Source organism: Canis lupus, chromosome 6 (assembly GCF_003254725.2).
Source record: "Canis lupus dingo isolate Sandy chromosome 6, ASM325472v2, whole genome shotgun sequence".
In the NCBI taxonomy this organism is placed as follows: Eukaryota; Metazoa; Chordata; class Mammalia; order Carnivora; family Canidae; genus Canis; species Canis lupus.
Genome location: NC_064248.1, coordinates 18,560,784 through 18,584,123, shown reverse-complemented (window position 1 = coordinate 18,584,123; position 23,340 = coordinate 18,560,784). Strand labels below are relative to the sequence as shown.

The window sequence follows — 23,340 nt, the reverse complement described above, 5'->3', positions numbered from 1 at the left end:
CGCCCGAGAGCCGATTGCTAGGCCTTCCAACCTGCCTGCCCGCTTCTGAGAGCCTTTCTTTTTCATTATTCCCATTATGAAACCTGGCACTTTATAACAGCTAAATGTTTCCTAATTATTTACAGGTTCACCTTCACAGCACCCCATGAGATGATGATCCCGCTGTGCATTTCTGTAATACTCTGCCCGCCTCCAAAAACTCAAATTGAGTTACCAAGATTATCTCATTGATCCTCCCACTTAAGGCTGTGTCGGATCCGTAGAAAGCAGTTAGCTTCACTTTCAGCTGACAGGCAGGGATACTGAGGCACAGATGGACGGAGACTGCTATCGAGGGTTTCACTGTAAACAAGCGTGTGGGCCCCAGGCGGCATTCTGGGTTCTTTTTTTTTTTTTTTTCCAACCCAGAAAAGGGAGAGTAAATGAGTTTCTTCTCATGACCAATCTCAGTCACTGATGACAGCTATTGGTCAGTCGTGTCAAGAGGGATTCGGAGGTGGTGTCTGAGATTCGTATGAAAAAGTAATATGATCAATTAAGGATGTCGACCATGGGTGAGGAAGCAGGCTGCTGGCACTCGACTATGACAACAGTACGTGTCCCTGGGAAGATTTTGTGTTAACTGTCAGCCAGGAGCGATTCTGTCCCCCAGAGGACATGTGACAATGCTTGGAGACATTTTGATGGTCATTTTGGCCCACTGAGGTGGGTGCTAATGGCACAGAGGCTTCTAAACACCCTACAATGCACAGGACAGACCCCCCCCCCCAACAACAAAGAAAGAGCCAATCTAAAAGGTCAACCGTGCCAATGTTGACAAACCCTCCGTAGGACACACCCACACATCCACACTCACACTCACACAATAGTTTGGACTTCTGTCCTTGGTCCTCAGCAGGTCAAATGTCAACATGAGTATTTATACCCCAATATGCCCCAAAACAAAATTCTTGACTTTCCCCCTTGAACCTGTTCTTCCCTATTTTTCTCTGTCTCTCAGCAAATGGGACCACCCACCAGTCTCTCAGATCAAAACCCCAGGGGTCACCCCTGACTCTTCTTCCTCCTCTGCTGGCCTCCTCATCAAGTCCTTTTGCTTCTTCCTGCAAAACAGTTCCCAAGCCCACCCCCACCCCCACCCCCACCACCTCCTTCCCCATATCTACTTCTTCTAGCTCAATCTATCTTGTGTGGATCACTACAATCAGCTTCTAACTTGACCCCCAGTCATATCTACCTCTTTTTCATCCCCTGCTCCCACTTCAGGGTCTGCACACTTGCTGTTCCCTCTGCCTGACACGCTTTTCCCATATCTTCACTGGGAGCCTCCTTTTTAACAGTCGGTTCTCAGGGAAAACATTGGCTCCCCAGAAAGTCCTGTCTCCCCGACCCTCTTTTCACTGTATTTCTCACTCTCTGAAACCACCTTATTTATTTATTTGTTGCCTTGCCACTCTCCTCCTTAAAAAGGAATCAAAAGTTGATGAGTAAAGATTTTGTCTTTTTCGTCAGTGATACCTTACTACCAAAAACTAGCCCCCAAAAACAAGAACAAAAAATAAATAAATACTTGGCATAGAGTATGCATTCAAAAAAAAAAACTTCCTAAGGAATGAATGAATTAATGAAATTTCAAGGATATGGCTTTCCATCAAAGAAAAAGAACAAACCCCTTCTGTTGAGTAGGACCCAGGAGATGGAGACCGCCTTCCAGCCCCTAGAACCGAGAACCTTCCCTCCACTAAGCTCTGTTCCTCTGGACATGTGGGCAATGGGCGACTTGCTGGCAGCTCCCCCCATTCTCAGCAGTGCTGATTGGACTCCCAGCATCTCTTAGAGCCATTTAAAAGCTAACAGAGTTCTCTTTTCCCCATCCTAGACCACCTCCCTGCAACCCAAGAGCTTCATCCAGACCTGAAAGTAGCAAACATACACATGCACCCTGATGCTGGGCCCTGTGGATGAGACCTCATCTGTATGTTGCACCTTCTCAAGATCACAAGATGTTTTGTGCTTTTATGGCCATTTTACTGATGGGTAAAATGAGGTACTGCTAGTTTATGTCATTTAGTCAATATCACACAGAACTGGCCCGGAGGAATTCTTCCCAGGACAGAGACCCAGTGCTAAACATCTTTTATCTATTCCTATTAGGATAAAGCACCTGATAAAATTTTAATGTATATCCAAAGCTTAGGGGGTAGTCATGTAATAAAGGAGCAAATGAGTGAATCAAAGGGTCACGATGCCAACTTATATTTTCTTGATTCTAAATCCAGTGGCGATGTCTACCACACTTTCCCCTCCTCCTTCACAAAATCTATGCCCATCAGAGGATGTGGGGCTTCTAGATTAGGACTGGTGGCATGCCAGGGACGCATGATTTGCCCTCTCTTATCTTTCAACCAAAATGTCAAGGAAACACACCAAGTAGTGAAATGCTACAAGGGGAGCTACAAATGGGGTCTATCAGCAATGATCTCTACCAAACCAAAAAGGAATTTCCATGAATCCACTTATCTTTGCAGGCAAGGAAGAAGATACCTGAAGGGCCCTACCACCCTAAGTCTGTGACATCCCTGCATGTGGTAGAAGCAGTGTCCAACCTCTGTAGCACATGAACCACTTTCTATGGAGACCAAGACCATTCACCCCCAGCTTGCATCCAGCATCTGCGATTCCCAGTGAGGGCACATGGCCAAGAGCCTGAGCGGGCAGGCAACAGTGCATCGCATCTTGTGTTGCAAAGAAAACTGGGCAAAGACGGGGAAAAACATAGGAAGCGTGCACCTTGGAAAGCGTAGTTTCACATCACCCATTTCTGTTAAGGAAAGTAATTCCTCCTTGCCATATTCAAGGCTCACCAAAAGGTGAGCAAAGGAGGTTTAACCTCTAGCTTGTAGAGTCACAAAATATTTTTTTTAATCCCCCAAAACAGAAATCAGCTTAGCAATAAAAATGCCAGCCATCAGGACCAGTTAAGATCTTAAGACAGAGGATGCCTGTGTGATCAGTGGTTGAGTGTCTGTCTTCAGCTCAGGGCGTGATCCTGGGGTCTGAGGATCGAGTCCCACATTGAGCTCCCTGCGAAGAGCCTGCTTCTCCCTCTGCCTATGTCTCTGCCTCTCTCTGTGTGTGTCTCTTGTGAATAAATAAATAAAATCTTCAAATAAAAATTAAAAATTAGAATAGGGGATTCCTGGGTGGCTCAGCAGTTTAGCACTGCCTTCAGCCCAAGGCATGATCCTGGAGTCCCGGGATTAAGTCCCGCATCGGGCTCCTTGGATGGAGCCTGCTTCTTCCTCTGCCTGTGTCTCTGCCTCTGTGTGTGTGTGTATGTGTGTGTATGTGTGTGTGTGTGTGTTTCATGAATAAATAAATAAAATATTTTTTAAAAAATAAAAATAAAGAACTTAAGACAGGTGAACAGGAACCTAACAGCAGCCAGGTATAAGTTAGAAAGATCAAAGAGGAAAAAAAATTTTTTTTAATAAAAAAAAAAAAAAAGAGGACCTGCTCTATTATGAGCAAATACTACGCCTGGAGAGACCTGTGAGACCATACTCAAAATAAGGAAACACATGGAAAATAGTCACCCAGAGGGCGCTGGGAGGACAATTCTACACTCTAAAAAGGGGAAGGATATACTCAAGATAGAAAAGAGAAGTACCTCTTTGAAGCACACTCATTAAAGGAAGCACAGATAACTCATGAAAGCATTTGTTTGCGTCTCTGAGAAAATATAAACTCTAAATTTTATAACCAAGCTTGGCAGATTGGAGGCTAAGACAACAGATTTCATTGAGAAGAGCTGTCTGGAAGGCAGTCCAAGTGAAAGAGGAGCCACAGAGGACAGGAATTACTGTAAGGTACCACAGATACAAAGGCAGGGTCACCCACTGGAAGAAATGAAGGGTGAAATGAACCCTGCAGAAACCTAAACCAGCAATGCAGAGTGTTAGTAACACTGAACCCAAGACACTTCAACCTCTGCCCTAGAGAAGATATTCTGACGTGACTTAGGGACATAATGAGACCCAGTTCAAGAGGTGGAAAGGGTCTTTCTTTCATGTCTCTGCTCCTCTGAGCTGCAGTTGAAACTAGGTCCTCAAGCCTCCTCTTGCTTTGGTGGAGACACCACACTTCCCACCCTTAGAAGTCCAAGCAAAACCATGTTGGAGTACAGGGGACAGAAAGCAAGGCACCATCACGGCTAGTCTAGGAGAGTCTCACCTTGGTCACTAGAGTAGAAAAGTATGAAGGACATGGGGATGGAGGCCTCTCTCCCAAACTTCCAGAGAGGCCAGAAGCTGGAGAACAAAGTTTCTAAACTATTTTGGAATGCAAAAGAATGAGACAACACAGGGCTTCCAGCTTCTGGTCCAGCATATAAGGAGCCTGCAAGTCACTGATCTGTCCTAACCAGAACTCAAAAGTGGAACAAGCAACATAATCAACAACTCTTATTTTTCCCTAAGAGAAGTGAGGTCACAGGACAAACTGTTCCCTCAAAGTTGGAAAGACAGATGGATACAGAGAATTACAACCTACCAGAGTAGAAACCACCGTGGGAATCAGCCCCAGAGTAGGAAATCTGGAACTGTAACTGACAGGTTGCCAGAGGCTCAGTGTGGATAAGTCTGAGAGATGAAAACTCCAGGGGAACCCAATCATCAGGGTCCACACACTTTTGTGAGTTTCACCTCCAGAAGGTCTACCAGGTCCTCACAATGAATATCAGATAAAGATCCTCTCATGCTTCCAGCAGGGGAGCAGGAAAGGAACTATTCTGAAATATGCCAGAGTGTTCTGTTCTTAACAAGGCCTGCCCTCCAGAAAACCTAGTTAACCAAACCCTAACCTACTGGGGTATTATTGGAGCCTACCTGACCTGGGGGAAGGCAAACACCCAAGCCCAGGCCACTCTAGGCCTGTTTACAGCAGTTCCTTAGACCCAGTACATCACATTCACCCATCAGGACAATTATCACAAGGCATACTCCAAGGCAAAACAAAACAAACAAACAAACAAAAAACCCATAATCTGAAGAGACAGAGCAAGCATCAGAACCAGATTCAGAAATGGCAATGCTGTTGGGACTATGAGACCAGGAACTGAAAACAACTATCATTAACGTGTTAAGGGCTTTCATGGACAAAGTAGACAGCATGAAAGAACATATGGGCAACACAAAATGGAAAACTAACAAAGAACCAAAAAGAAATACCAAAGATCGAGAACACTGTGACAGAAATAAGGAATGTCTTTGACAAGCTGATGGACGAACTGGACACAGCTGAGGAGAGTCTCTAAGCTTGAGGATATCTCAATAGAAATCTCCAAAATTGAAAAGCAAAGAGGAAAGAAAAGGAAAAAAATTGAACAGAACATCCCAGGACTGTGGGACAATGATAAAAGGTATAACATATGTGTGATGGGAATACCAGAAGAAGAAGGAAAAAGAGAGAGAGAGAGAAAGGAACAGAAAAATATTTGAAACAATAATGACTCCCAAATTAATGTCAGACATCAAACCACAGATCTGGGAAGCTCATAGAACATCAACCAGGATAAATTCCTAAAGAATGAGACAAAGAGAACATCAAAATTATGAGAGAGAAAATAAGAGCCTTAGAGGTCAGAAAACAGAAACCAAACACATAAATAAGTGGTGTTCAAGAAACACCAAGAAAAGCTTGGAACAAGTGGAAAGGTAGAAATAATTGAGAAAGTGATACAGTCAAACTTCCTTGAGCTAATCTCAACAGGTACACAGCTAATTTTAAAAATCAACATTTCTAAATTCCATGAAAATTTCTCTATATTGAGGAAAAATAAGGAAAAATTACACAAGAATTCAAAGGGGGAAAGGTTTCCTACAAAGGAAAAATTTGTCTGACTTTAGACATCTTTTCTCCAACATTAGATGCCAGAAACCAGAGTTAAGCCCACAGAATGTTGAGGGAAAAGATTTAAACCTGTGGATTCTATACCCAGCCATGCTATCATTCATATCCAAAGACCAAGGAAAGCTATTCTTAGTGTTTGTTTGTTTGCTCGCTTGCTTGCTTCTTTGTTTCAAGAGTTAAGAAGTAGATCATGTGCACTGAGGACAAAACCCACACCTACATGCCCATAAAGCCCCAATCTTGTTTCTGCTGCCTCTCCCACTTCCTGGCTCACTATACTCCAGCCACACCCATCTTCCTTCTTCCCACTCACCAATCTGTCCCTACACAGAGCCTTTGCACATGCCATTTCCTCTACCTGCCCATGAAACTCTTCCTCTCACTCTTCAAGTCTTAATTAAATCTCCCTCCTCAGAGGGGGTAGGTTTCCTCCCTTGTGTATTATTCACACGCACACACTCACATATGAGTGTACACACACATGCATATACACATACAACTAGAAGTTCCATGAGGGCAGGAACCTACCCTGTCATCCTCTTCAAAATTCTATCCCAGCATCTAGCATGGGACCCGGAACACCACTGGTGACTGTCATACCTCACATTCAACTCCAAATAACATATGAACAAAAACGGAGGGAAAGTAAACTAAAGGAACCTGCAATTAGCACTGAAACCAGCTAAGCAAAGGATCACTCTGCAACTGTTGTTACAAATATGAGTAAAAAGCAGAATTTTAAAAATGCACTAGATGCTGTATCACTCTGCATAGTTACCAGAGAAATAGAAGCCCAAGAACTACAAACATTATTAACAATAGTGTGTATATATTTTTAAATTATTAGTAGAGAAAAAGGAAACAAAACCTAATCCATATAGTAAAAGATAAAACAAAGAAAATGTGTAAAGAAAAAGGACTACAAAATTGGAAGCATTCAACAAAAAAAAAAAAAAAAAGAGAGAGAGAGAGAAATGACATCAAATGTATTTATAAGTCCTGTTTGGTTAAGATGTTCCAGTTGTACCAAAGACAGAATCTAACCATAGTGCTCTTGCCAAATATGCACCTAACAGAAAGACATGGAAAGTTAAAATGAAAAGGCTAGAAAGAGACATATCAAAGGGACACAAACAAAACAAAGCTGAGATAGAAATATTAAAATATGAAAAAAATAGAATCCAAAGCAAAAAGCATTCACTGGGGGAAAATAGTCATTTTATCTTGACAAAAGATAAAATCCACAATTTCACAATGAAAATATAACTGTCATGAATTGTTTTGTGATGAATAACATAGATTCAGACTTTATAAAAAACAAAAACTATCAGAGACACAAGTAAAAATGGAAAGAATTCTATGGAAGGGAAAGATTTTGACCTACTTCAGCTTTTGGCAGATCAAGAAAGCAGAGAAATAAACAAGAAAGTCCTTGAAAAATGTTATCTATAAAGCTGCTTTACCCTACACACAGGGAATGTCCCTGCTTTTTCAGGGACATTCACCAAGATACATACCAAAAAAAATTTTTTTAATTATGAAGCAGAAAGTTCACAGGCTACTTTCCCCATCATTCAGTAAAACTAGAAACTGATGCCAAACATTTTAGCAGATAAGACAAAGTACTGGGAAATGTCTAATGCTCTACTAAATTATTCTTGGATTAATGAGAAATCAAACTGAAATTTCAGAACTATTAGATCCAAAATTGTAATTTCAGAATTTTTAAAAAATCATTTCAGAGAAAGCACTGCATTTTGAAACTCACAAGACAGGGCCAAAGTAAGGGTCAGAGGCAAACTCATAGCATTAAATGCATTCCTTTTTTAAAAAACTAAGGAAACAAAGTTTTCAATTCAAATACTTGAAAATGCTAATAAAGCAAACCTCAAAAAAACCAAGCCAAAGGAAAACAGGCCGTATTCGAAAATTTAAACAAACAGAATTGATAAATATAGAACTGATTCTTAAGAACAGGCTGAGGGGGAGGGGGATGAAAGAAGGGAAGGACCATAAAACAGCTTGGCAAGACCTGGGCTGAAAAATAAGGAGGGGAAGCTAGAACAAATTATCAGGACCTCCATCATGAGGATGCAACATCTCAGCCCAGGTCCTGTGTAAGGATTTCAAGCCAGTCCACATTTTCTGGAGGGTTTGAAAAGCAATGTTCACCAGGGCTCCTATCACACTTGGCAGACTCCAGCAAGAAAAATAAGAGAAAGAAAGAAAACTCAAATCCACAAGATGAGGAGTACAAAAAGAAAACTAATTAAAGAGATTTTTCCTTTTAATCCTAGGAAAATACTGTACTAAATTTTGTGCCGGTCAGTTCAAAAATCTCAATGAATAAATTATTTTCCGAGAAAACACAACTCACGGATAATTGACTCTGTAGGTAGAAAACCAAAGCGATCCACCACTAAGGATGGGCTTACTTAGCCTGGAATACTCCTCACCTCGGAATGCTGCCTTCCTCAGCTCATTCAGGTCTCACTTCAAATGGCATCCTTTTCAAGGAAGCTTCCATGACACCTTATCAAAAACTCCGACATTGAGTGCCACTTCATGACCCTGTTTCACAGCACTTATGTCTCTATGCAATCACTGGATTATCTATCATTATTTTATTAACTTATTTATTCTCTCTCTCTCCCCCCCCCCCCCACTGCAATGTGAGCTCCTTGAGAACAGGGATCTTGTTCATCAAATTCACCAAGTATTCTGGTGCCTAGCAGATATGTGCTTGGTAAATGGGTTGAATGAATGAGTTAATAAATAAGTAAATGAAGACCAAAGAAAACAAGACAGCTTCCAGAAAATCCTTCCAAATAATCAAAGGAGGGGACGCCTGGGTGGCTCAGTGGTTGAGTGTCTGCCTTTGGGTCAGGGTGTGATCCCGGGGTCCTGGGATTAAGTCCTGCATCGGGCTCCCCGCAGGGAGCCTACTTCTCCCTCTGCCTATGTGTCGGCCTCTCTTGTGTGTCTCTCATGAATAAATAAATAAAATCTTTTAAAAATAAAAAGACTAAAAATAAAATAAAACAAACAAATACTCAAAGAAGAATAAATCTTTGAAGATGAGAATAACTATCCTAGAAAATACTTGAAGTTCCAGAACAACGTGGCTGGCAGGTAAGGGTTCATATATGGAAAAATGGGCACAGGTCTCCAAATTCTACTCCACCATCTTTAGCAGGAAAATGAAAAGCAAGCTTGAAAAGTCACAGAGATGTGTCGGGCTTGTGCAACCAAGAACACATGTGGCATCAGCAAGTCAGCCTTCACTTCCCGTCAGCCTTCATTCCTGTAGGCTGTCTGATTGTTTCCCCCACTCCCTGCGTCCTGGAGTCATTCTGGCCTGAATCTAGTGCCACATGAGCCAGGATCACCAATAAACCCATTCTCCATGGTCTATCCTGCCTACGATGTCAGATCTGTGAAGACAAGGCCTTGTTTTGTTCACCACCAAATCCACAGTGGCCTTAGTAGGGGCTCAATAAATCTCAGTAAAATGCACAAATGTATACACAATTTCTTGCTGTCTATCTTCCTGCTCTAGAATGCAAGCTCCATGAGACTAAAAACTTCCTCTGCCTTGTTACCTGCTAACATCCCTGCACTTCTAGACAAAACCTAGCATACAGTAGGCACTCACAAAAATCAATGAAAGAATGATTAAGAATCTCAAAGGCTTGGGGCACCTGGGTGGCTCGGTTGGTTAAGCATCTGCCTTTGGCTCAGGTCATGATCTCAGGGTCTTGGGATGGAGCCCCAGGTCAGGCCCCCTGCTCAGCAGGGAGTCTGCTTCTCCTGCTCCCTCTGCCCCCACACACACACTCATTCTCTCTCTCTCTCTCTCTAGTAAATAAAATCTTTAAAAAATCTCAAGACTTCCCATCAGAGTAATTCCAACTGTTCACTTCCTACCCATCCCAGGAAATGTGGCTTTTTGAGGGGCAGAGAAGGGTTATTTTTAAATAACCACCCTTCTGACAAATTGAGCAGAAGTCATGAAACCGAAGGTCAAGGTCTGCAGATCTTTAAGGGATAATCAAGGACCAGGAACTAGAAGCCAGGGCCACAGGGAAGCAGTCTGGGTCCTAGCACCAGCTCTGCAAGTGACCGAGGGATGGTTTCAAGGAGGTCTTTTCCCTACAGAGACTGAGTGTCCTTGTCCATAAAACAGAGTCGACATAGATCGTGATTCTCAGAGCACGGGCTGCTTATCACTGGGGCATTTGAGGTCAATGAATGTCTGGGAGAAGTGCTGCGGAGAAAAAAAAAATTAAGCTCAGTGGTGGAAGAGGGTGTGCTGAGAGTGGGGGTCACAGATTTAAACACAGTGACCAGGGAAGACCTCACACAACAGGGGACATTTTATTAGTGAGAGGTTGGGAATCTGGGAAAGACTGTTGGGCTGAGAAAACTGCAAGTGCAAAGGCTCTGAGGCAGAAGGATGCCTGGGAGTGTTTGCATAAAAGCCCAGCAGAAGAAGCTAGGATGTAGTGGGTCAACAGGGACAACTTAGGTCAGGTTCTGCGGCCACTGACAGGACCACTTCAGCTTTTCCCAAGTGAGATGAGGCTCCTGGAAGGACATCATCCAATGTGTACAGGATCCCTCAGCAGACTGTGGGGGGACAAGGGGAGGCAGGAAGACCAGTGACGGGAGTGCTGGAGTCGTCCAGGCAAGAGATGGTGCTGGCTCAGCCATGGTAGCAGAGAGAAGGCAAGAAATGGTTGGACTCTGGATGTGTTTTTAAAAGAAGCCAATAGGGGGGATCCCTGTGTGGCTCAGCGGTTTAGCACCCGCCTTTGGCCCAGGGCGTGATCCTGGAGACCCGGGATCAAGTCCCACGTCGGGCTCCCTGCATGGAGCCTGCTTCTCCCTCTCTGTGTCTCTGCCTCTCTCTCTCTCTCTCTCTCCCTCTCCCTCTCATGAATAAATAAATAATCTTAGAAAAAAAGAAAGAAGCCAATAGGATTTGCTGATGGACTGAATGGTGTGTATGTGTGTGTGTGTCCTTTGTCATTTGTTGAGATGGGGCTGAGAGGGGCAGGGTGTGGGTGTGGCGGCCAGCCCCACAGTCACCAATCTTCCCAGCTCCCTGCTTCCTAGGCCCCTGGTAGGGCTGCCATCCTCCAGCCCCTGAGGATGTTAGATGTGATCATGGGATTTGCTCTGGCCAATGGCAGGTGCCACCTGTAGGCAAAACTCATCCCCGTCTCTGGCCATACAGCCATGGAAGCCTAGAGATGGAACCTCTTTTATCCAGGTCCCTGATGAGGACAGCATGAAACACAGTCCCCACGGTTGTCTGAACCTTCCCAGATTTGCAAGTGGTGACGGCAGCACGACTCAGCCTGTCCCAGCTGATGAGGGTGGGAAGGCAAGCGGTTAGTTTGGGCTTTGTTCATTCCCTTCAACTGAGTGATGACTCGAGACTTGTGTCCACCCCACCCCACTGTGCTCCAAGGAGGGTCTCCCTCCCTCCATGCTTCTTCCAGAACCACCCAGAAGAGCTCTGACGAGGCTGGGGGGGGGGGGAGGTGCCACATGGGACAAGGCTGGCAGCCAAGAGCACAGGGGGTACAGACAGAATCAAGGAGATAAGCCTCCTTCCCCCTTTTCTGGAACTGGACCCTCTGACAGAGAACACAGGGTAGAGAGAGGCCCGGAGAGAAGGGAGGACAAATGGACACAGACGGAGGGGAGGGGAGGATCCACAAGTGTGTCCCAGAGGCGACAGGGCGCAGATCCAGTTGGCTTGCGGAGAAGCTGCCTCCCACATGCTGAGTTTCCTAGATGGTGAATGATGGATAAAAATAACTGGGGACAGTTTGGAGAGGCGCAGTGAGCTGGGATGAGTGGAAGCCCCCCAATAGGGCATGGATGGAAGGAGGAGGAAGACTGCGTGAGGGAGGGTCTGGCCAGGCTGTCCTGCATCCCCCACATGCCCAGGGCCAAGGGAGGAAGGCCTGGAAGAGCCACAGACTCCTGTGCTCCTGGAAGAGAGCAGAGAAGGGGCCATATGTGCCCCTCCTGGCTCCCGGGGCTACCTCAGGCTCCCCTCTGCCCCTCTCCTCCAGCAACTCAGGCCGCTCCCTCCACATACATGTGCATGTGTGCACACATGTGCCTGTGCGTGTGTGCATGTGTGCGTGTGCATGTATGCGGTGTGCACGTCTCTTGTCTGTGTATGCCTGCATGTCCATTGTGTCTCTGCGTGGGTGTCTACGTCTGTGTCTCTCTCCCTCATGTCCCTCCCTCCCCCTACACTGACCTCCCCTCCCCACCCTGGTCCAGGTGTCACCTCAGACCCAGTCCCTGGCAGGCTGGGACATAGGACAAGGCTCCTGCAGCTACCGGCCGTCCCCTCAGCTCTGCTCCCTGAAGCTGGAGCACAGAGGCGACCCTGGAGTCCCCACCAGTGGGGAGGCGGGCAGGCCCTGCACCCTACAACCACGCTCTCCAAACAGCTTGGGCAGCCTGCGCCCAGGCCACCTTCCACACCTCGCCAACATTACCAGCCAACCATAGAGTTCAGTTCCCTCGTATAGGTTTTTGGAGCTGAGGGACTGCTTGGGGGCAGAGAGTCTGGCCTTCCATTCGGAGTAGGTATCAACCAGGAACCCTGGAAGGAGCCAGTCCAAAAGCTTGGTACCACAATGAACCCCACTTTTCAGATACAGAAACTGAGGACCACGTTTCCCCTGAAAACTCGGAAGGGGAAAAACACCTGCTTGCTCTGTTCTAAACCACTGTCTCCACTAGTGTCCCCACCCAAACCGCATCCTCCTTGGGCTCTCTGAGATCCCTGGGACAGGCTTGTCTCCCCACAAGCCAGGACTGTCTGACCTTGCCCTGTTGTGTCCACTCCCCCTGACACCACATGACTGGCCCTTCTGGGAGCCCTCAATGGTTCCTTGTGGTCTGAGCATTTCCGAGGCAATATGCACATTCCCAGGACCAGGGGCACTGGGCATCAGCTCTCCAAGGCCAAGGGATTTTGCCCCTTCCTAAGGACCGCTGTGCCCCGCTCCTGGGACACCACAGTGAGAAGCAGCTGAACGTGGTCTCTGCTCTGCTCTAAGGTGCTCACTTTAGCACGAGAGACACAAATCATAAAGTGGCGTGCAAATAAGTAAGATGGTCATTTTAGCGAGCCAGACGTGTGGTGAAGACAAGAAGCCTCTGGAGGAGACAGGAGCTAGGGCTGGTGGTTGGCAAGAGTCTGCCGGCAGAGCAGAGACCTAGACACACAGGAAGGGAGTTCGGGGCAGGGCACTGGCAAGAGCAAACACCCCAGAGTGGGACACCAGCTTGGAGCGCTCAGAACTGCAGGGCGGCCAGCCGGTCAGAGCGGGGTGAGAGGAAGATGGTTCCAGAAGACAAGAGAGCAGGAGGAGGCAGGTGGAGCCAGCGGGCAAGGGTGCTGCCAGGGGGCCGGCCCCACCCCACACTCTGCAGAAGCCAGCGCCAGGCCTGCCCACTGCCTCATTCATTGCCAGATGCAAAATGACAGGGCTGGCTCAGACGCTCGTGCCCACAACTGCTGCGTCTCCAAAACCCCTGGGGAGCTGGTTAGAAATACAGATTCCTGGGCCTCGCCCCAGACCAACCAAGCAAAAAGTCCAAGGGCAAGACCCTGGGGACCTGCACTTTAACCAGTTCTCTAGATGAATCAGGGGCATCAGCCAAGTTAGGGAGACACCAGGTGTGTCAGGGATAGCCTGATGCAGTCTCCAGGGACAGGTCTCAGGACACTGTAGGCCACAGGTATGTTTAGGGGGGATGCCTTTCTCTGTGACACAGGTACGTGGTTTCGCACCAGCGTCATAGAGCCCCAGAGCACCAGATGGTGTAGAACCTCTGGCCTCCAGCACAGCTGCAGTGTCTTGGCTAAAAGAAGGAGGCCAGGGCTGACGGAATGGCCACAAACTCCTTGGGTTCCCAGATGTGCCCCTGCTGCGTAAGGAGGGGGCATCTCTGTTCCCACCCGACCAGCATCTACTGTCCCTTCTATTAGGACCAGCCCTGGAGTCTGAGGGTGCCTGTGATACAGTGATTGCTATAATTCCCCCAACTCTTTCACCCTTCCATGTTTCCATGCCCTTGGCCCCCGTGACTCCACAGCATCCCCCACATGCCCACGCTGGGCTCGGCCACGTGACATGCTTTGGCCAATGGGATGTAAGTAAATGCGATGCATGCAGAGGCTGGAAGAGCACTTGCACGGTGCAGCTTGCTTCAGCCGTCACGTCTCTGCCACCACCATGAGAACAGGCCCAGGTTAGCCTGTTGGAGGATAAGAGGCCCAGGTGCCAACATCATCCCAGCCCACAGCCAGTGACCACCGCACGTGAGTGAGCCCAACCCAGCCCAACCTAAATCGCTGAGCCACAGACTCAAACTGAGTAAATGCCTGCAGTTCGATGCCACAGAGGCTTGGCCGTCGTTGTTACCCAGTGTTGCGCAGCGAGAGCTAACTGCTACACTCCTCTCACTCTCAGACCATGCGGTTCAGGCAGAGCTGTCTTCATCTCCCACCCCAGGAGCATGACCAGGTGACTGAGGGTACATGTGAATGAGGCCCGGCCAACCCACACAGCTCACTCCCTTGGGCCACACTGATCGGGTCAGGGGTGAGGACATAATCCAGTGGATCCTCTGAGAACCAGTTCTGGACTTTTGTTTGGACCTTGAGAAGGAAGACCTCACTTATCCACTGGAGTTCCTGGAAGGACAGGAGGTGAGCTCAAAGCTTCCAGGGATGGCCACAGGGGGAGAGTCCACTTGAGAAAGAAGCTAACCCAGAGGAAGGCAGAGCCAAGTGCTGGAAGGACTCAGATTCCCAACAACCCTGCTGGATCCAGCCATGCCACACACCCAAACTCTTCCCATGAGACTATTAAGAGACACCACAAGGGTGCCCGGCAGCTCAGTCAGTGGAGCGTGCGACTCTTGATCTGAGAGCTGTGAGTTTGAGCCCTATGCTGGGTGTGGAGATTACTTTTTAAAAAGGGAGGGGGACACCTGGATGGCTCAGTTGGTGAAGCGTCCAACTCTTGATTTTGGCTCAGGTCATGATCGCAGAGATTGAGCCCTGCATCGGGCTGGAGCTCAGCACGGAGTCTGCTGGTCTCCCTGCCTCTGCCTCTCCCCCCATTTGAGCTCTCTCTCCCTCTCGCGCTCAAACAAATGAATAAATAAATTATCTTTTAAAACTCAGTATCTGCCCAAGTGCCATCTGTTCCCCTGATCCCCAGTTCCGGTCCTCTGTCCCCACAGGACCGGCTGTGTGATCCCACACCCCCCTCCCAGAACACGGCAGATGGCACCAGCCTCGGCCCCCGGCCCCACGCCGTCACATCAGATTCTCTCAAGACCATGAACCAACAGACATGGGATCGAATCCTGTTACCAGCGGAGCTCTGCTCTAGAAATTGCAAACTAGCAAGAGGAGGTTTTGCTCACCCCTCAGAAGGGTTTGCTTTTGGCCCACAGGGCAGGCTTATTTTTAATTGAATCAGTTCTTGAATTTTACACAAGCAAGAGATTTCTTATAAACACCTGGAGTTTTGACAAAATGGACAAGTGGGCCCCCTGTGGGCCTCCACCCTGCAATGAGGATGGTCATCTGGGGCTCGGCAGCTGCCCCTTTGGCTGAGGTACATGTCTCCAGGTCCCCACAGCCCCCACCACGCCCTCTATGACACTCTCTTGTTGTTCCGGGCTGGCCCTTGTAGGGTTTTAGTTGGCAGGAGGGCCCATCGATTCGGAGCTGCAGGAGCCTGGGTGGCCTTGGCTTTGAGCTGCGGGGCCTGGAGATGGCCTCTCCGCCTGGATGCTGTGGGGCACAGCAGCCTCTCTGAAACACGCCTTTTTCCAGACTGGGACTTAAGTCCACTTCTGTCACTTTGGACCATCACAGTCCTGCAGGCAACACAGAAGCCCAAGGTCATAGATGGTTCCGAGCCTGGTGCCCTAGAATTTAAACAGGGGTGATGACTATTCTGAACCCCTCCAGCTCCCCACAGGGTCCCATGGAGCACTGCTTCTCAGGAGCAGAATAGAAGAGGGGGAGCAAAGAAAGAACAAATGACAAGCCCATGGGAATGACGGGCATGGAGCACAGAGCCCGGGCCTCTCACTGTACCCAGAAGTCCAGAGAAGTTCTAGAATCCTAAATGCATTCAACACAGTCCGTGCACCCTTACTAAGGGCAGATGAGCTCATCTAGGTCCCAGAATGTGGCATCCTGTGAAATGGACCAAGTCCTGCCCCCACGGAGCTGGCATGTGGGAAGGGGAGAGATTATAATAAACAAAATCAATGAGGACAATATGTAGTCAGTAAGACAACAATTACAGCCATGGGGGGAGAAGGTGGGAGACCAGTGCTGGGGAGCGGGAGTGAGGTCACTGATTGAGAGCCAGTGCTCAGGGAAGGCCTCTGGGAAACAGGACATTTGAGCCCAGACCTGCCTGGGAGAAGAGACCCCAGATAGCAGGAACAGCAAGTACAAAGGCCCAGGGGCAGGAGGGCATTGCCCTGTTCCAGGACCAGCAAGGAGACCCCTGAGGCTAGCGTGGAGTGAAGGGGGTGGGGTCAGAGAGGCAATGTGGGTACATCACAGCAGGCCCCAGGCCCCATAAGTGGGTAGCCCTGAATTTAAGTGAGGCCACGCAGAGTGGAGGGAGGCGATCTCACTTGAGCTAGAAGGCAGACCATGGAGGCCAAGGACAGAAGCAGGGAGCCCAGGGAGGCGCCACTGTCCTAGTCCAGGGGCTGGGCACTGGGGCACAGGCCAGGGCAGAGCCGTAGGTCCTGGAGGACTCCAAGGCTTGGGGCCTGAGCCCCTGGAAGGGGGCAGATGGTGTTCCCATGAGGGGGAGGCCACAGGCATAGGCCGGTGCCTCTCCCGTGGGATCCCAGGCCCAGTGTTCACAGACCTGCCAGGCTTTTGAGGAAGGCCATAAATCCAGATGTTTCCGTGCAGTGTCTCAATTTGCAAATGTTGGTGACCCACTCCAAGACTGTAAACACTGTAAGGCCAAACAAAACAGATGGACAATTCGGAGCGGACCCCCAGGCCACAGGGTCAGTCACAGCCAGTGCCATCACCGAGGGTTTGCTATGCGCCCACAGAGCACCCGCACCATCACCTTTAACTCCAGCCAGGCTAGTGGGGCAGCTGTTATCATCCCTATGTCCCAGCCAGGCTATGGGGCAGCTGTTATCATCCCTGTGTCCCAGCCAAGGGAACTGAGGCCCAGAGAGGATAAGCTCCTCAACCAAGGCCACACAGCAGGCTAGTGGTGTTTGGGAGGGCTGGGGCCTGGGCTGTCTGTCCCTGAAGCCTGTCATCATGGGGTGCTCTGCTGCCTCCATCAGCCAGACCAAAAACAAACAAAATCTTCATTCTACAGGTAAGTAAAGAAAAGGCCCGAGAGAAGGAGTAGGACTTAGCCAGAGTCACTTGGCAAGCTGGCGGCAGAGCCTGGCCTCGAACCTGGAGCTCATGACTCCCGGCGCACAGCTCCCCTCTATTGGAGGAGCCCAGGGTGCCTGAACGAATTGGGTTGGTGGGGGTGTGGTGCAGCATAGCAGGCAAGAGCCGGGTTCTAGAACCTTCTGCCACTTAGTAGCTGTGTGACCTTGAGCAAGTCAGTTTATCTCTCTGTGCCCCAGAAAGCAGGTGTCACCATGGCACTTGGCTGCCATAGACGCGTTCCTGAAGTGGAAGGAAACAACGCTGGTCTTGGACTTAGAGCCATGCCTTTCAAAGTCCGAGTCTTCACCCACCGGGCGATCCCAACACAAAGCCCATCCGATATTACACCAACACACTCCCAACACTAGAACCTTCCTGGGCGGGGACATCAGACCGGTCCTCACCCTGGTGAAAAAGGTTTATCGGCATAATTTAAGGGAACAAGCAGAAGAGGTAAATTCTTCCATAGAAAAGATGGGAAAGCAAAGAAAGGCATGGGGGGGTCAGCAAGGGGCTTTCTCCTCCTGGTGAGCACGCCCCCACCCACACGCACCCCACGTACACCCTGTGTAAGGGAGGGGTCGTGTGTAGCAGGCACCTCGTGAACGGGGAGGGGTCCCCAGCCGGCCCCCCGCCTCTCTGCAGGGTAAGAAGACACCCGGAGCCTGAGAAGGGGCAGTGCTCCTAACGACAACCAGCATTCAAGCCCCGGATGTTCAGGGAGCACCTAGTACGGGCCGGCGCTGCGAGCGCTAAGGAACCAGCAGCGACCGGAGCAGATAAACTTGGCCGCCACCTTCACCGAGCTGGTGGGCAATACGCAGAACCAACAAGCAACACTGAGATCAAAGCCCGTGGCAAGTGCTGGGAGAAAAATCAAGCAGGGAACGTGTGGGGAGATCGATTTTGAACTGGGTGCTCAGAGAGAGCTCAGCACTGTCTTGAAGAAGTTTCTAGAAACAACCTTGTGGCCACCTGGGGGGAAAGGTTTCCAGGCAGAGGGAAGGGCCAGTGCGAAGACTCTGGGTGCTGGCGTTGGGGGCCAGTGTGGCAGGAGTCAGTGACCACGATGAGGGGAGCAGGAGAGGAGCCCAGAGGAGTGGCACAGCTGTGGAGGAGCTATGGGAGGACGTGACTTTGACTGTAAGTGACAGTGGGGCCATCAGACAGGGCTGGACAAAGGAGGGACAGGATCTGGCAGCTGCTGTGGGGCTGGGTGAAGAGCAGACTGGGGTGGTGGGGTCAACGGTGGAAGCAGGGTGACCACTGCAGAAGAGCACCGGGGGGGGGGGGGTGGCAAGGGGCGCTCCCATACCCAGCAGGGGCACGGCATCTTCCCCACACTATTTCACTGAATATTCCCACTTCCAGCAAGTGCCACCTGCTCTGATGCCCATTCTAGAGGGGAACAAACTGAGGCTCTTGCCCAAGCCACGCTGCTAACAGGAGACTCGGGAAGCCTCCATCCTTCACAGAGGAGGATGGGCTCCATCCCAGGGGAAAGAGTGGGTTCAGAGGGTCCTGCTCCTGCTTCCCGTGACCCATCCCGCCCTTCCCTGGGGCTGCCTCCATCTCACCTCCTTCCAGGGATGTCCCACCTCCCTCCAGGCATCCCGGGAGCCCTCCCCGACCCTGCCCTGCCACCCCATCGGTCTTCCCGAGTCTCCTCCTTCCTCGGGTTCAAACACACACCGGATGAAGTCCATCCTCACCTGTGCTCCCAGTTAGCACCACCACACAGCCCGGCCACCCATCACCCCACCCCCACCCCCAGAACCACACTATTCCTTTTCCGGACCTTTCCTCCGCTGCCCCCGCCCCCCGAATGCCTACAACGGGCAACCACCCAGCCCTTCTGAGCATCTAATCCAGAGGAGAAATCCAATTTGCGTGAAGGGCTCGGGGTAATTCTGTGTCAAGGCCATGCTCCCTTTCTGTTTGTTGAAGGAGGTTGATGCTCCTTCTTGGAGGAAGGAGAAAAGCTTTCTTTGTGCCCGGTCTGGTGAAATTGTGTCTGTTTAGGACAGGCTGCAGTTTTCTTTGTGAACGCTGTAGATTTTTTCATGTGGGTAAAAGGGCTTATTAGATTTCCCTGTGGCTGCACAGAGTGGGGAGAGGCTCTTCTGGGCGCAGAAAGAAATTACCGATCAGGCGTTGGAGAGGAAGGAGCAGTTAGCAGCTGCTTCTCACGGAGAGGTCAGGATTTCGTGGTTGGCGTTTTCTTTGGGGTGAACGTGAAACGCTGGGAAGGAAAGAAAGCCTTGCCTGTAGTTTGGGAGGGAGGGAAAGAGACATGGTCTGCGATGTCTCAGAGGTGGGCAGATAGGAGGGCAGGGTTTTGTTAGGGCCAGGGAGGGCGGTTGTTGGGGGCGGGTTTTTTTTTCCCCTCCTCAAGTAAAAAATAAATTTAAAAAATGGTCACAGAACGCAGAAGAAGTGTTGTCATAGCAACAAAAGTTTGAGGCCAGGTACTTCCTGACATCCCTTCAGGACCACAGAGGTGGCAAAGGCAGGATTTGGGCACCGTGGGATCAGCCAGGGAAACCATCCAAGCTGGCTCAGACCTCCCAAATTTCTCACCGGCTCTGACAGGCTGATAACTATTTTCCAAGCTCTCGGGGAGGAAAATTGTGATTTTCTGGGAGGGGCGATCTCTAGCCAACAGCGATCAAAGGGAAAGGACAAACTGTGGGTTTGCATTATTTGCCCAACAAACTAACCACCCATGTTTTTACGAACACAGGACTGGGGATGAGGGTCTTAGGCTGAGTGCCACCCCCCAAAATGACGCCCGTCCCAGATCCCCCAACAGCATCATTCACTCCACCCAGATCCCTTTCTGTCTCCAAAGATAATTGGGGCCCCCTTGCCAGCTGGACACAGAAGCCTCTCTGAACCCCCAACTCCTCATCTGAAAGTAGGCACCCTAGAAGTGCCTGCCGCGGAGGCCTTGGCAAGGAGTCAGCAAGATCTGGCAGGTGAGAAGTTTTAGCAGTGCCTGGTGCGCATTAAAAGCTCAATAAATGTAAGCTAACATTGCTTTAAATGTTTTTCAATTAATAATTTTTAAAACTGCTCCGGCTTAAACACCCTGTGTCAAGCCCTGGATGAGCGACACGGATGAGCTCCAACCAGGGAAGTACCTGCAAGAGGTGGGGCCGTGACTTCAGGGAGAAGCCAAGAGAGACCTCAGTGAAGAGGCTCAGCCAGTCATCGAGGGCCTGGACACCTACGGAGGAAGGGACCGCAGGGACCCGGCAACTCCAGAGACACAATGTTGTGTTTTTAAGTACATGTATGAAGGAAAGACAAGGAGGCTGCATTTCTACACCAAGGAGAAACTTGCTGACAAGTGAAGGTGATGTGTGGGGGACCTCTACCCCAAAAGGTGCGGATGTTCTCCAGGACAAGACACTACAAGACCTCCGTGGAAAAGGTCAGGGTCAGGCTGAGTGGAACGCAGAGAATTTTAGCCAGTCTGCTTTTTGAGGTTTTTTGTTTTTTGTTTTTTGTTTTAATTACAACCCGGAGTAAAGATGTGACTTCTGAGTGCACACCAGAAGTGAGTCTGATGGGGAGAAAGTGGTCAGAGGTGGAACCATATCCAAACACGGAGTGTCTGGCACATGGCTAGTGTCACACAGGTGGTCACAGAAAAGTCCAGCCCAGCACCTCCAGAGGCAAGGCAGAGCAGAGAGCACCCCGGGAAACCTCTGCTTTATCATCCCAAGGTCTCATCCAATGCGAATCCCATAAAAATGTACACGACCTACTATGCAGAGGACACTACCCACAGGCTGGGGGATGACGGGGAACCAGGCAGCCCAGTCCCTGCCCTCACCGGGGACATCCTGCAGAGACAAGGGACGAGAAGCCAGTGACCAGAGGCAGGCTCCAGAAAATTTCAGGTTGTGCCGAGTCTGATGAAGGAGATAAAGGTGATGATGAGAGACAAAGTTAGGGGACCCTGCCTCCAAAGGGGATGGGGAGATCTTCTCTCCAGAAGACCCTGCCTGGGAAGACAGGTGGGCAAGTCCCAGGGGAGCTGAGGCCCCGGAAGCTGTGGGGAAGGGAATTCCAGGCAGAGGGAGCAGCCTCCCAGGGTTTATCTTACACCTTCTTGTCTGTGTCCTTACGCGAACAGGCCGAGGGCTCATCCAGAGCAAACTCCGTTGTCACCCACCCCCACCTACACCGGAGGGCTCACATAGACGCACAAGAGCGGTCCGTGAATGCACAGACTTTTAACCTTGGGGAGAGAGGTCAATTCACTCAAGAGGGTCCCGGCGCCCGGACCTACAGCAACCCGGTCTGGGCGGCAGTGGGTGGTGTGGCCCCGCACCCGGCCCACGCCCAGGGCCTCACTGCCCTCCTCGGGGGCACTGCCTCCGCCCTGGCTGCCCCGGGGGCAGTTTGCTCTGCCGACTGGACAGTCACCCCCCAGCCAATGTGATTGGAGCCTGGCCGAGCAGTCCCGCTTTCCCGCCCGCCGCATCCTCTCTCCCGGGCACGGGGGCCTCCCCTCCCCTCCCCCCCCCGCCCACTCCCGGGCCGCCGGAGCCCGGTCCGGGAGGACGACCCCCACCCCCGCGGGGCCGCTGGCTCCCGGGACGTGCGCCCTCCCCGCAGCGGGCCGGGCCGGGAGCGGGGCGCCGGGGCTCCGCCACGACGGCGGGGGCGGGGGCGAGCCGGGAGATGAGTTGTGGCGCGGAGAGGAGCGCGCGCCCCGCCGGCCCGGGAGCCCGGGAGCCCGGGAGCCCGGGAGCCCGGGAGCCCCGGAGCTGGGGCCCTGGAGACGCGCCTCCCCGGGGCGCGGCGACGTCCCCGCAGGCGCCCAGCGCTCGGGAAGGGCCTCCGCTGCGCCCGGAGCCCCGCACGGCCGCGCGTCCCGGCCGCCCCCCGCGCCCCCGAGCCCCCGCGGCCCCGCTGTCCCCGCTGTCCCCGCCCCGGGCTGCGGCCGAGCCCTGCGGAGCGCCGGGACCCCTCGGGCGGCAGCCGGGGGGCGCGCGGGGCCGGGGCGCGGGGGGCGCGGGGGGCGCGCGGGGCCGGGGGCCCGGAGCCCCGCCGCCGGCGCCGCCGCGCACTCACCGAGCCCGCCGAGCTCCTCCTCGCACGAGTACCAGATGCCGGTGTGGAAATTCCTGAAGAGGAAGCGGTCGTCGCCCGTCTCCCAGCTGTAGAGCGCGCCGCCAGGGGGGCCGTTCCCGGCGGCGGCGGCGGCGGCGGTGGCGGCGGGGGCGGCCGTGCCGTTGGCCGTGGCGTTGGCGCCCGAGTTGGGGCAGTTGGCGCGCCCGCCCTGGCCGCAGCCCGGCTTGGGGACCCGCTGCGTGCCCTGGCACCAGTGCGTGGTGAGGAAGGCGGTGGTGGCGAAGAGCAGCGCCAGCAGGTTCAGGGCCACGGCCAGGAGCGCTCGGCCGCGGCGGCTCGTCTTCATGCCGCCCGCGCCGCCGGGACCGCGCCGCCGGGGAGCTCCGCGCGCGAAGTTGGCAGCCGGCGCCCCGCGTCAGCGGCCGCTGCCCGCCGCGCCCCGGGGCTCGGGCGCCTGCGATCGGCGGCGGCGGACGCGGCGCGGGCCCATGGCCCCCCCACCCGGGGCGAGGGCGAGGGCGCGGCGCGGGGGGCGCGGGGGGGCGCGGGGGGCGCGGGGGGCGCGGGGGGCGCGGGGGGCGCGGGCGGCGGCGGCGGAGCGGCTCCGGCGCGCCCGGAGCCCGGAGCCCGGAGCGCGAGTGCACCTCGGCGAGGAGCCGCTGGCGCCTGGCAGCGGCCACGGCGCAGGGACGCGCGCCCCTCCGTGGGGAGACACCTGCAGGCGGCCGGCGACACTGTTCCGGCGCCCGCCCCAAGCGGGGAGAGGGGGCGCCCCACGCCGGGCGCGGGCGGGGGACCCGGAGGGGAGGGACGCCCCCGAGGAGCCCCGCACCCGGCTGGAGGGG

The 23,340-nt window shown here is 51.9% G+C and overlaps 1 protein-coding gene across 3 annotated transcripts in view; it reads right to left on the bottom strand.

Annotated features, from left to right (window-relative positions):
- GSG1L (GSG1 like) overlaps positions 1–22,906 on the bottom strand; it is a 202,376-nt gene extending 179,470 nt beyond the window's left edge. Inside the window, exon 1 of one of the 3 annotated variants that reach the window (XM_049111267.1) lies at positions 22,496–22,906. In XM_049111267.1, coding sequence (XP_048967224.1) covers positions 22,496–22,841 — 346 coding nt within the window. In that variant the 5' untranslated portion in view covers positions 22,842–22,906. The remainder of the gene's footprint in view (positions 1–22,495) is intronic. The other 2 variants (XM_049111266.1, XM_025415665.3) reach the window with 2 other exon arrangements.
- Between the last annotated feature and the right edge of the window lie 434 nt (positions 22,907–23,340).